The sequence below is a fragment of the Nilaparvata lugens genome, chromosome 13 (genome assembly GCF_014356525.2).
Source record: "Nilaparvata lugens isolate BPH chromosome 13, ASM1435652v1, whole genome shotgun sequence".
Classification (NCBI taxonomy): Eukaryota; Metazoa; Arthropoda; class Insecta; order Hemiptera; family Delphacidae; genus Nilaparvata; species Nilaparvata lugens.
Window position 1 is genome coordinate 20,609,408 of NC_052516.1, and position 14,811 is coordinate 20,624,218.

Below are 14,811 nucleotides of genomic sequence, written 5' to 3' on the forward strand. Positions count from 1 at the left end.
ATTTTTCATAGAATTTCAAAATTATATTCAAATAGAATAGACAGTTTCTATTTCTTGTCGTTCTCAAAAACAGACTTGGCTTTTGAAGATTCTGAAATCGTGTAATGTCAGTCATCTTATAGCAGAATTTCTGGAGTCAGTGTAACTTTAATAAGCCTTTGTTTTTGCTTTACGATACAATCGGAGAGGTTCGCCTCTGCATCAAAGTCTTCATTCTAAAAGTGGATTCCCACACATCAGTATCAGAGTCATTGACCGGTACAGTTAAAATATAATTTTCCTACAGTTACCTTGGAAAGTGGCCATTGCTGCACTGATTACAGAACGCAAAGAATCACTTTTCCGCTCTAGTGCGGGAATAGTTATTTGTGCAACTAGTGCGCAAAGTGACAGTTTGCTGCATCGAAAGAAACGTTTAAGCCCGAGCCGTAGGCGAGGGCGGAATGGTTTCTTGAGTGCAGCAAACGAACTTTGCGCACGTATTTCACATTAAATTTTTCCTACAGTTACCATTGAATATGAAAAGTGGGTAATTATGGGTAAAATTGCCTGAATAATGTAGTAGTGTTTGAATGGCGGGGGGCAGCTGTGTGGTGTGTGCTGTGGTGGCACTGTGCTGTCGTTGTCCTTGGTTATAATATCTACTTAATAATTAGCGCGTTGTGCTTCGTTGCACCTCTGCTCACTATAGCAGCCCACTCACTGTTACCAACTTAATTTTGATTTTGCTGCACTGGTGCTCCATATAACCTACTAACTATTTTGCGTTGTCATGCTGCAAATCTGGAGTACGCAAAGTACTCACTTTGCGCACTAGTGCGGAAAAGTGATTCTTTGCAGCCTGCAATCAGTGCACAAATGGTCACTTTTCAGGGTATCTGTAGGAAAAAATTTTTTCCGCACTCCAGATTTGCTACATGCAACGCAAAATAGTTAGTAGGTTATATGGAGCACCAGTGCAGCAAAATCAAAATTAAGTTGGTAACAATGACTGTTATTATAATAATAACGATGGACAAGGACATGGACACCGAGGACAGCCACCACATCAGTGACAGCCGCCCCTTCATTCAAACACTACTACATTATTCTATTTTATTTATTAATAATAAAATTACACAGAAAAACATTTGATGCATTTCAGGCAATTTTACCCATAATTACCCACTTTTCATATTCAATGGTAACTGTAGGAAAAATTAAATGTGAAATACGTGCGCAAAGTTCCTCTGCTGCACTCAAGAAGCCATTCCACCCTCGCCTACGGCTCGGGCGTAAACGTTTCTTTCGGTGCAGCAAACTGTCACTTTGCGCACTAGTTGCACAAATAACTATTTCCATGAGCTCTAATCAGACTATTCCCTCAAGCCTGACAAAGCTAGTATGAATATTTCCATTAAAACTTATGGGAATATTAACTTATTGGTGAATGTTACTCTTATTTATCTGGAAATTAAAAATCTAAGTACCCTTTATTAAAAATAAATCTATAATATAATAAAGAAAAGAATTGGCTTATACATCCGTACATGTACGGGATAGAAAATACACGAATGACGCATCATCACATCTAAACTACTGATTAACTTGGAATTTTGCATATAGATTCTTAATTTACCGAAGGTGGTTTATAGGCTTATTTTAAATTCTTCAAGATTTCAGTAGGTCAAGCTTCCAGTTTGTCAATTATTTAATTAGACCCTTACGGAGCACGTGTCACCTGATAGTAATTAATAAAATAATAAATAGCTGTGAATAAAAGTTTTATAAAAGGTTACCAGTACATGGATTTCCTTATGGAAATAATATGCTGTAATTAAGTGTATTGTTTGTTTTGTTTTGAAGATTCCCGCCACCTGGCTACCCACCCCCCGTGCAGCCGCCCGAATACTACAACAGCGAGATGGACCCCTACTACCAGGCTTATGAGCCGACGCAGGACTCGCAGTGGATGAACAACTCATGGGGTCAGGACCCCAAGGCACTGCCGCGTCCACCTGGCACCAGCGATATCTCTAATATCGATTCACAGGTACGGTCAACTCAGCCCCGTTTATTACATTTAATGGACCGTTAAATCGGTAGGTTCAACTGTGCATAAGATTCAATAAATCTCCTTACTTATTAAAGTGTAAAAATAAAATGCAATCTGACGGACCTATAGGTTTTAAGGTCCATTAAATTCAATAAGTGTCGTGTCCTTCCATTTCAAGTGACCAAACTAAAATTCAATCTGATGGACTTATAATAGGTTTAATGGCCTTTTATATTATCCTTTAAATGCAAAATTTCCAAAAACCTTGTATGTACGTCGACGCGCAATTAAAAAAGGAACATACCTGTCAAATTTCATGAAAATCGATTACCGCGTTTTGCCGTAAATGCGCAACATATAAACATTCAAACATTTAAACATTAAGAGAAATGCCAAACCGTCGACTTGAATCTTAGACCTCACTTCGCTCGGTCAATTAAAGTGAGCAAACCAAAATCCAGTCCGATGGACCTGTATGTTTAATTCATTAGGTTCAGTAAGTTTCCTTACTTATTAAGTGACCAAACTAAAATGCTGATGTACCATTAGGTTTAATGGTTAATTAGATTCAATAACTTTCTTACTTATCAAAGTGACCAAACTAAAATTCAATCTGATCGACTGATTAATGGTTCATTAGATTCAATAGGTGTCCTTACTTATTAAAGTGACCAAACTAAAAAATTGATCTATAGGTTTAAAATAAATTCAATTAAATCCATTAAATTCAATCAATGTCCTTACTCACTAAAGTGGCTAAACTAAAATTCAATCTGATGGACGTATAGGTTTAATGGTCCATTAGATTTGATTAGTGTCCTATAAACCGAGCCCTATAGTGAGATTCACGTAATAACGTCAGCACATGATTAACATAACATTGGTTTGCTGTCCTTATCGGTCGTTAGACAAAGCTGATAGCTCTATTCTGTTCTTCCTCCGCACTGTTTCCAAATTGTGTTTTGTGTATTCAAATTAATTTATTTTCCATAAAATAATACAGATTGATAAAATAAATATTCTAACTTACAAAATGGCATTACCGGCAACGAACAACTTGTGCGCCGGCAGTAAGTTCGTACAACTATTCAATGTATCGTTGAATTAATTCAATCGTTTTTGACTACGAAGTAACATAATGAACTACCAAAATATTTAATTTCTATTATGAAAATGTATTATTAAAAATCATGAGAAAGTATAAACTTTTTTGGCGAATTCAGTCAGCTGATGGTTTAGTCTAGAATTTGAGTTTGACATATTTTGGAGAAAGTGTCCCTTAGTGCCGGTTGCACAAAAGCCGGTTGAATTTTATTCGTGATTAATTCCACGATAACCAATCAGAGAATCCGTCTTATAAAAAAGGACTTCTCTGATTGGTTCTCGTGAAATTCATACGGTTAAAATTTAACTGGGTTTTGTGCAACCAAGTGTTAGAGGTTTAAGAATTATGTGTGATTCATCCAAAAAATTTATCATTTTCCAATTATTCTCAAAGAGTATTCTTGGACCAGAATGTGAGGTGCGTGGCATACATATAACCTTTTCGACTTCATTACCATTAACATTTGAGAGAGGAATAATTCAAGCTAAGCTTAGTTTTCCTCTTTCAGATTATGGTATTTATTATTATAGATCATTGTATTGATAATAAATGATTGATTGATCGGTTCAAACTTCAACGTTTTGCACATTTTTCTAAACGAAAAATGTTTGTTTGGCTTTCAGGATGACAGATCGAACCTGACTGGAGGACTGGTGATTAAACAGGAGAAGGACAGAGACAGGGCGGTGAGTCGAGACAGAGACAGAGATCGCGACCGCGACAGAGACAGGGAGAGGGAGCGAGAGAGAGACCGCGACAGGGAGAGATACCGCGAGAGAGAACGGTTAGTATATATCTCACATCAAATATTTTTGCTTTGAATTCCATTGTTAATTTATCTATTTATACATTGAATTACAAAATTATAGTGGTTATTAAAAATATTAGTCTACTTATTATGATTATGTGGGGAAAAATATCGACCACTTAGATATCGCGGGCACTTGGAAGAGGGGAAAACCTAGGAAGAAATGGGAAAATTGTATCATGGGAAGCCCATGACCGAAACTTATGGAAACGACTCACCCGAAACGCCGACAACACCTGAGTGGGGAAAAGCTGAGAAGAAGAAAAAGAACAAGGAGGAGGAGGAGAAAAGAAGAAGAAGAACGAGGAAAAGAAAAGGAAGAATAAAAGAAGAGGTATTATAAGATTAATAATGATAATTATTAGTATTATAAGACCAATAGTGATATTAAAAGCTGGGTCCACCCTTAAGATATGTTCGACAGAGATGTTTATCAAGGGACTTGAGAAACAACAATTTTAAAACGTTTGGACTAGTTTTCTTTGATAGCATACGTTATTTGTCCAAACATAATAAATTTCACCCGAACTGTTTCAACAATAATGTTTGTCAAACATATTCTCATGACTAAGGCCCGGTTGCACAACAGCCGGTTAAATTTTAACCGTGATTGGTTCTTTTTCTTTTTTTTTGTAGTTGAGAAGTTGATATTGTGGTAATTATTCATATTGAATGAAAAAGACTAAGAAATTGTCAAAAACCACAGATTTATTGATACTTAGAAAGACCGGTTTCGGTTATTACACCATTGTCAAACTCTGATAAACTAAAACTAAATACAAGAACAGCAGAATTTATACTTGTAGGCGAGAACTGCTATTGGTCAAGGACATGAACGCCAGCCAATGGCCCAGCTAGACAGTCTCCTCCCACTCAACGGTGTGTCAAAATGGCGGCTTAAGCAACAGAATTGCCATGATAACAAAATTTAAAAAAAGTAAAAAAAGTGGGAGGAGACTGTCTAGCTGGGCCAATGGCAGGCGTTCATGCCCTTGACCAATAGCAGTATAAATTTTGCTGCTCTTGTATTTAGTTCTAGTTTATCAGAGATTGACAATGGTGTAATAACCGAAACCGGTCTTTCTAAGTATCAATAAATCTGTGGTTTTTGACAATTTCTTAGTCTTTTTCATTCAATGTGATTGGTTCTCGTGGAATTACTCACGGTTAAAATTTAACTGGCGGTTGTGCAACCGGTACTTTGCCACACTCTTTCAATTCGCTTGCCGTAAACAATCAACTCAAATACTTTATTTACACATTGTTGGCAAAAAAGTTAATTGTATCAAATAGTGTATCGTCAAAACCACGCAATGATTGACGAAAGTGTGGATGCGATATAATATGTGGATGCTCGGCTCGCTTGTCTTGTCTCGACAAAAATCGGAAGGAAATCAAGCGAAGGCGAGGGCTGGAATAGCAGCCATTCACACTCTCGCGCTCGTCGTCATTTGTACGCACTTGGCAAGAGTGTGCCGCTGGCATCAGTGTGTATTTATCCTGCTTCAGTGAATCATAAAATTATTTATTATAATGAAAAAATGAATATTTGTTATAAAATAAAATATTAATATTATTTAATAAATGCTCAAATTGGATCGAAACTTGATTTTTTATTTATTTATTCATTAGGTATCATTTTTCATGCAAAGTCACAAACATACATTTCCAAGAAAGTCACTCAAATAATATATAAAACGTTTACTTGGTGACTTTTATTTCCTTTCAATAATGAACTCCATTCTACAACGTATTCCGTGGTACATTTGGTTGGTTTTATCGATCGTTTTAATTAAGAAATCTTATCTTACATTTTATTGTCGTGATTGTTTGATTAAGTTTCATGTACAAAGTAATCTTGAGAAATTGAAAAGATAACGAGTTAATGCTCCTGTTATCAAGATTTTCTCTGTTATTAGGCTATTGTCTTTTATTCATGATCGGAACTTATTGAGGAGATTAAAATTCTCAAAACATGACTATTTTTTAAATATTTTTTTCATGACTGAATTAAATGCGATTCAACTGAACATTGATTGTATTAAATCATTATTTTTCATTCATAATCAGATTTTATTGGAAATATGAATATTATTATTCAAAAACTTGAGTAATTCAAACAATAATGCTTTAATTTATTCTACTCTAAATTGTATGCAATTTAACTGAACAGATATTTAGCATGAATCATTGTTGACATAGTTACAATATTAAAGCCCAAAGTCCTCACATATTTTATTCTCAAAACGTTAATTTTTCATATTCTCATACTTTATTAACAATCAATAATTGATTATTATGAATCATTCATTACCTGTATTTTTCCATATTTAACTTACAATAATTATTCAATCTTAGCCTGTATTCTCACAATAGGCTAATAGGCACAATAGGCACAATAGGCCTCTGTATAGGCTAAATCTAATGATTCTTCAATTGCCGTTTCTGCAAATGATTTTTAATTTTTCCAATATTGAAATCATATCTTCATCCTATCATATTTAAACACTGTAGATGATTATCCCGTTCCAATTTCTCAAATTCCTTTCTTGCGTTACGAATATTAATTGAAATCGCTGATAACTGTATACTTGGGTCGAATAGTATCACCATTATATACGTGTTCGATGTAAAAACATCAATTAAGGCTGTAAATCTCGAATTACAAACTTCAATACTCTGAATCTGCGCTAAAACTTTGCTGCAACTTAGTTTGAATTGTTTTAAGATGTTTGAAAGTTTTTCAAATCGATGCGCATCTCTGTTTGCATTGCGTTGATAGTGACATATTTTGAGAAAAGTTCTTTGCTCTAACAACAATAATTCATCAGCTTCGATTATGTTTGCAAAGTTTTTGAGACTTACTTCAAGATTTTCGTAGTTGGGAACTAGAGTCGATACTATTGAAGACCATGATTGGTACAACGTTTCTTGCCAAATCGATGTTTGAAAACAAGTAATTTTTAAAGGCTTTGACAAATTTCTCAAAATCTTTTCACGTTCTCTAAACAGCATCTCTCTTTCTTCTTCTTGAATCAAATCCATTTTATGCACCAAACAAAACACTTTTGCCTCCGGCGAATGTTGCATTATCGCTTCCAAACAACTCTGATAGTACTGAAAATCCTGCTCGATGTCTCTACTACCCACATCAAAAACGTAGATCAAAACCTCAACATTTTTGAAAATTTTCTCCCGTTGACTGGAAAAATAGTTTTCCATAAATGCGTCCTGTCCTCCGCAATCCCATACATTGAGTACGAGGTTTCCCAGGAATCGAATTTGGGAATTTTCCACTTCTATTGTGGCTCCCATGTTGCTTGTATATTTTCCAATGTAGTCTGCAAAAATTATTGATCTCATACTGGTTTTTCCTGAACCACTTTTTCCCATTAAAAGTACTTTTTTCTTCATGATGACAACTCAAGATAGTTTCTCACTGATGTAAACTCAACTATCATTTAAATTTACTGACAGTTTTATCATAATAGGACAATAATTTCTGATAAATTATTTTTCTCATAGAAGAATACATTTTACTAAAAGTTTTGATGGTGAAATAGAAAATTAAACACCAAATAGAAAAAATCTACTCTAACAAAAAAGTGAAGGTTTTCACCGAACAGAAGATGAAATCATAAAAATTATTTTTTTAAAAATTACCGTTCAAAAAATCTTCTTCAAATCTTGATATACTTGTTTTTGAATAACCTTCTGAACATTTCTTGACCGGTTTTGCTTCATAAATCACAAATAAACTAAAAAAATATACACTCCTATTTTATGCAACTTTTGAAGAAAGCAAAGAATTGTGTTTGGAAGATTTAATTTCTTCTTCTTTTTCTTTCCATATGGACCAATAATTTTTACTGAGCTTATAATATAACATCTTTTAAGAACAAATCTGTTATTATTTGAGCTTAGTGCAACTATTTGCCTCAGACAAAAATATTATTTTTTGAATATTTTTCTAGTTACAACATATATTTTTTCTCGAGGTGTCATTGCAAATTTGGCACCATTGACTGTATGTCTTGCATGCCCAATACAAACTTCTGTACTACAGAAAATTAACTAACTCAAAAAAACGAAGCTACTATTCCTATTATATCTCATAATGAGAAGGACCCTGGTTTTCATTGTTGGCAAGTTTTCAAACTTTAGCCAGGGACATTTCGTTTTCCGCTACCTATACAACAATATTGACTGCATGTTAAAAATTGATGCAGAACATTTGAATACAAACATTTTGTTTAAACAGCTGTTACCGCTGATTTCTTGTGTTGGATGTTGATTGCCAGACTTTGAGATTCACTTGAATTTTTTAGCTTTGGTTGAATGAAAAGCTGTGATGCTTTTTCTAAATTCATTTGAAATTTATTCTCAAAATTCAACAAATTACAAAGTTTGAATGCTGATATATTTATATGTAATATTGACAGTATGAAGTGAATCTCCAGAAGTTGAGTATCACTCTATGTGCCAGTTGCACAAAAGCCGGTTAAATTTTAATTGTGATTAATTCCACGAGAACCAATAAGAGGCCTTTTCTTATCAAAAAGGCCTTCTCTGGTTGGTTCTCGTGAAATTAATCGAAAGCTGGATCTTAATTTTTATTAATATCGTAATACCGGGTGTTTCAAAAAGAATTACCCAATTTTAAACAATTGTATTTATTTTAAGAAATGGTGCACACAAACCAATTTTACATCAAATTACTCACATAAGTATCGAGTTTATGATTATTTATTATAAGTGTTCTATGTGCCCTCCTTTTGAGGCTCGAAAGATATCTAGACTGTAGCCAAATTCAACCCTGACGTCAAACAGTACTGTTCGCAAGATGTCTTCTCTCGGACTGTAGCTACTGCATCAGTTATCCTGGTTTTTAGCTCCTCAATATCAAATGCTAAGGGAGGAACATAAATACGATATTTAACGTTATTCCTCCCTTAACACTTGATATTGAGGAGCTAAAAACCAGGATAACTGATGCAGTAGCTACAGTCCGATCATAAAATCTTGAGAACAGTCTGGGATGGATTTGGCTACCGTCTAGATGTCGTCCGAGCCTCAAAAAAAGGAGGGCACATAGAACACTTATAATAGTTATAAATCATCATAAAATCGATACTTCTGTGGGTAATTTGAAGTGAAATTGGTTTGTGTGCACAATTTCTTAAAATAAATATAATTGTTTAAAATTGGGTCATTCTTTTTGAAACACCCGGTACTCTTTAAAAAATGTTATCTACATTATAGAAATAATTTTTTTTTGTATGTACTGCTTTAATATAAATTTACAAACTTACTCTTGTCCTATATTCATCTCTCTTCTTTCATCATTTTTTCAATATTGTCTTATCTGTCTAATTAGATTTTATTAAGCTTTCATTTTATACTTTTCTCTCTCATTTTACACTTTCTTATTATCATTTCATTTCTTTTTTCTCTGTCTTTCTCACCTTTACAAGTATGATTATCATTTCTTCATATGTATGTATTCAGTGCTACTTATTTTCATTTATATAATAACATCATTGTACCTTTTTTGAAAAGTTTTTTAAATAAAATAACAGATTGAAAACATTTTAATCTGTTATTTTATATTAAAAACTTTTCAAAAAAAGGTACGATGGCGTTATTTTATAAATAAAGATTATTATTTCATTCACTTTTTACAGTGAACTATTTATTCACTATAGGTTGTGCTATATATTTTTTATTTTGTTTATTGTTTACGCATTGTATTGCGGTTTTGTGCAGTGAGTATGTCGAGACCTAACACATTTTAATAAATAAATCGATCAAAATAAAATCTTCAAACGAATTGCAGCGACTATGTTTTTATCGATAAACTTGTTTTTGTTTTGTTTGCAGATCTCATCGTCACAGATCACGAAGTCGATCTCAGGAGCGCAAGTCACGAAAGCACAAGTCACGCAGTCGCAGTCCTGGTCATCGCAGTCACAAGAAGAAGAAGGCCAAGAAGTCAGACAGGGCCAAAGATGAGAGTGACTAAGTCATTCCTGAGTGAGATGCTGCTCATTCAATGAATCGGCCACAAATCGCATTCTCGCTAATGATTCAGTTTTGGCCAATAATATTTTGATAAAAACATCAATGTGGTTATCATAAAATATTGTTTTACGTTGTGGAATAGATGTAATTCTCAATAAGTTATCTTTTTACTCAATAAGAAAATACAAATTAGAGAGTCTTTGGTAGTTATTCAGTTTTGCCAATAATAAGTTTTGATAGATTTGTTGAATTAATCATAACAAAATCTGATTCATTGTAGTTATTCAGTTTTACAAGATCCAATTAATGTGATGAATCAGAAAATTTCAGTCATGGTATTGTTTCAGTTTTAGCCAATAATAAGCTTCCAATAAATATCCTGGATCAATCACAAACAAAGTATTCCTTGCTCTTGATTCAGGTCTAGTCGATGATAACTTTCAATAAATTTGCATAATCAAATTCAAAATATGAGTACATGGTCTAGAACATTTTGATGAAAACATGAATGGTTTATTATTGAACTATCAATGATATTATATTGTTTTACGGAGTTGAACTTATGTAGGTATCCATGTTTATGGATAATTTTCATTGCTGGTGTGGTCGGATTAATATAGTGTGTCTTCTATTGAAGAATTTAAGTTTTTATAAAGTTTTTTTTTCTAAAATCAAGCTTGGTGGCTTTGATTAGTGGAGAGACATTTTGGTGTAGCTATTTCACCTTTCCATTTAGTGTATGCTTACTTTGAAATAGATGGTTAGGTTCGGTTTTATTAGATAAGGTAGTTCTTTATTCTTTTTACAAAACACTTCACAATAAAATAATTGGGAGAGAAAAAATAAGATTAAACTTGTGCTTTTCCTCTCAAATTTAAGTTCAGATTTAAAAATCCAAAAATAGGTTTTGTTTATCACCAAATCATTTAAGTTATTGTTTTAGCATTCCTAACTTCTTTATTTTGTTTAACTTTCAATGTTATTAGTAATTAACAATGTAATCAATTATGTTTACTGAATTCATTTGTATCTTGAAACTCCACAATAATAGGTCATATCCTCTTTTCAAAAATATACTTTTTCCAGTAAATCCAATTTGAAGCATTGAGAAAACATTAAGGTACTCATGTGCTTATTCAATCTTTAATTAATTAAAGCTATAAAATATGCTATACAATCAAAATAAAAATCCAACTCTTCTACTAGCTTTTTAGTTCATGAAATCCAAGTAAAATGCAACGTCAATTCATCCCTTGCAAAATTTGTTATCTTTAGGATTCAGTCATTTTAGTGCTAATTCCCAGGCTGTTAATCGTTTGATTGGGTTAATTCACTTGACTACTCATTCAAATTAGTTTGTCTGACAGCCTCTGGGTGAATTATTTCGCAAAAAGGTTGGCAGGCTTTTTGAATTTTATTACTATATCTGCCATTGTAATGGAATATGAGAAGAGATTGGAAAATGAAAGGAAATTAAAAGAGATTAATAGAAATTTTGAGTGATATCTGTATTTCAAAACCACGTACGGTATCGCTCAGGCTAATAAAGACAATCCACGTGGAACATATAACTCGAATCTTTTCATTAACAACATATTGTTTCGTTGTGCTATTAATCAATACGTTTTAATGAGCGTATGTTTCTTTTGAAATAAAATACTTGCGAGATCTTCAACTGATATTTGTTTTAAATGAAAAATAGATTGTGGATGTACAAAAATATATTTTTTTAGTTTTTGTACGTTAGCATACACACGCGTTTCGATTTCATAAACTCAAGATAAATTCTGATTTAATAAATAACTTACTGATCTTGAGGGGAAGAAATTTATAAGATTGGTTGTCATAAATTTCAAATACGATGAATACGATTCGTCTTCGATCAATTCAATCAAAATGTTCAACTGATGAAGCCCACCTCTTTGACTTGTGAGTGGAAAATGAGCTCAGAGATCAGCCAAAAAAATTCCAGACAAAATGGGAATCGAACCCCTGATTGGTGTTGCGATAGCAGAATGGAGTTGAGACGCTCCAGACCTCTACAGTGAGGTATTGCTACATAGTGTCTGCAGTGCTTGTAGTTAGCCTATAAGCAATCCTTTTCAATCAACAAATGCTGACGGTTCAATCAGCAATATCTTACGATTGTCACCATTAAAAAGCAGTATTCATTTTATTCAATTTCAATTCACAATACAAAGCACAAGATACATTTACATAGACAACATATCTAAAAACAAATTTGTGAATATTTTCCCCACATAGACATGATTCAAAATCCCTCTGGGTGTAATTTGGCCTCTACAAGCTGAGACCAGGTGGAGCACTCTATCTCATATAGATTTCCAGGTACACTTGATAACAATGCTCCTTGTATTTTAAAAAAAACACCCAATTGTTGGTTTCATCATCACTACTCCATTGACCTCACATTGAAATTGATATCTTGTACAATGATATAAATTCACAACATCATGTTCAATCAGAATCACCCGTTAGATGCACTTAGTTTCAGTATTTCCAAGTGGAGAGGCGCGCATAAGGGCACCTCAAGGATCAAAAGGTTAACTAAAGATCAATTGGTTAACTCTGGCCCCTGGAAAGTCCAAGATACGAGGATTATTCAATAAATAAAGAGACAAGTTAATAATTTTCAAAAACGGCTAAATTGATCCATATGAAACTTTCAGGACACGCGAAGTTTGCAACCTTGCGACGACATCTGATCAGTTTTTCCACCGTATTTCGTAAACTGAGTTAATAATGGCGAGTCCGCTTGAGAATTGCACAGTGGAAGACAAAGTGCCGTGATCAGATTTGCCTGTCTGTCGTTTTGACTGTGGCTCATAGTGGTGGATCCATGTTTCATCACAAATTCTCTTGAATGAACATTTTCCTTCAGTCACATACTGATTTTTCAACTTATTTGAAGCCGTGTTTCTGTGTGAACGTCCGTGAGTTGTCTAGGCTCCCATCTTGTACAAGTTTTCTTGTACTGTAGCTTGTGATTAATGTTATGGACAGTTCCAACAATCGAGTTTAATTTTTTACTTATAGATTCAACAGTGTTACGTCTATTGTTCCAAATCAACTAATAAATTCGAGATTCAAGAGAGGAATTTTCAACTTTGACTGGTTGTCTGCTGCGTTGTCACAAACTTTTGTACGGCCACTTTCTAACTGTTCTACCCATTTGTAAACGTTTAAACCATTCAAACAATGGTCTCCGCACACTTTTAACATTCTTTTGTGGATTTCTCACCTTCTGCGACTAGAAATCTGATCACAGCACGTTGTTCTTTCTCAAGCGGACTTGCTATTGTTAACTGAGTCAATTTGCGATTATATTTACGATGTACGGTGGAAAAACTGATCAGATGTCATAACAAGGTTGCCAATTTTATGTTCGGAAAGTTTCGGACTCGCTATTGTTAACTGAGTCAATTTGCGATTATATTTACGAGGTACGGTGGAAAAACTGATCAGATGTCATAACAAGGTTGCCAATTTTATGTTCGGAAAGTTCCATATGGATCAATTCAGCCATTTTTGAAAATTAGTAATTTGTTCCGTTACTTATTGAATGACCCTCGTCTGTTGAAAAGCATTGAGTTATGCATGCACCACAACAGTTATCCAGCTGTCTGATGGAAGCATGGAACCTAGACCAAGTAGGCCTACTAGCTGTATTTCCAACTGGTTGGGCAGGGCATCAAAGTACTGAATTACTTGCTGCAAAAATCCAGGTGAATAGATATAGTTGTGGAAAGTTGCCAATTTTTCTTGGGTCGGGGCACCTAAGATTGTATTAATGAATTTTTTTCCTATGCACTTTCAATTCTTTCCTGTTATATATCCTCAAAAAGAACGAAGTGAGTCAATTACGCTGGCCAATGAACTCCATTCATTACGACTGTGATAGCAAGTCATATGTCCTTCCCTTCTCTAGCTATTAATAGCTGGAGATTTAATAGCTCTATTAATATTAATAGCTGGGGATCGTCTGCAAAAGAAAATCTGGAGAGAGTTCTGAAAATCCAAAAGAGAGCAATAAGAAATATTTCAAGAACCAACTACATTGAGCATTGCAAACCCCTCTTCAAAAAAACAGGAATACTAACGGCAGTCTCCATATATATCTTGGAAGCCGTTATTTTGGTCAAGAAATCAAATCCAATCTTGAGACAAGACAGGCACAGCTATGGGACAAGACATAATCACAATATAGACCTCCCACAACATAGATTGAAAAAGCTCAGCGATTCTTCGTCTTATGCAGGGGCATACCTGTTCAATTTGCTCCCAGATAGTCTAAAACTACTGGAAAACAACAACGCGCTAGCAAAGGGTTTGAAGAGGTACCGTACCTAATGAACCGGCCTTATTACACCGTTGCAGAATATATCGAGGAGCATACGTACACCCACCTCAGATAGCGGCTACTGTAGTGCCGTGGAAAACCCCGTTCAAGGGACAATGACAATTCCCCGGTCAGCGGACTGCGGCGAAGACAACAGAAGTAAAAAAATAGGACGAACGTAGCGAGTTCCTAGTAATAACGAGCCTCGAGTCGTAGTAGGTTTGTATGTTCGACAATAACTTTTAAGTACCGTACCATATTTTTATTATCATCAACTTCAGATTTTCCACATTTCTTTGAATCGTTATAAAGCTTGAGTTCGTTGGCCAAAGAAATTCATCCAACTTCTTATTTCTGCAATAATTAGACTATTAACATATAGGCTACTTTTGTGTTATGCTACTGTTGCTTATTGATCCTTGTCGTTCCGATTCTAAGTGCCGGTTAAATTTTAATCGTGATTAGGCCTAATTCCACAAGAA

At 34.2% G+C, this 14,811-nt stretch overlaps 2 protein-coding genes across 2 annotated transcripts in view; one reads left to right on the forward strand and one right to left on the reverse strand.

The window, feature by feature from the left end:
- The window catches only part of LOC111057977 (pre-mRNA 3'-end-processing factor FIP1), a 31,432-nt gene extending 20,273 nt beyond the window's left edge, over window positions 1-11,159 (forward strand). Inside the window, exons 8-10 of the mRNA XM_039440053.1 lie at window positions 1,846-2,032; window positions 3,764-3,924; window positions 9,829-11,159. Of these exons, the coding sequence (XP_039295987.1) occupies window positions 1,846-2,032; window positions 3,764-3,924; window positions 9,829-9,970 (490 nt within the window). The 3' untranslated portion in view covers window positions 9,971-11,159. The remainder of the gene's footprint in view (window positions 1-1,845; window positions 2,033-3,763; window positions 3,925-9,828) is intronic.
- On the reverse strand, window positions 6,360-7,362 carry LOC111057975 (ras-related GTP-binding protein A-like). Its single transcript, XM_022345463.2, has one exon. It carries the CDS (start codon window positions 7,360-7,362, stop codon window positions 6,436-6,438), a length of 927 nt encoding a protein of 308 aa, XP_022201155.2. The 3' UTR covers window positions 6,360-6,435.
- Window positions 11,160-14,811: the final 3,652 nt, after the last annotated feature.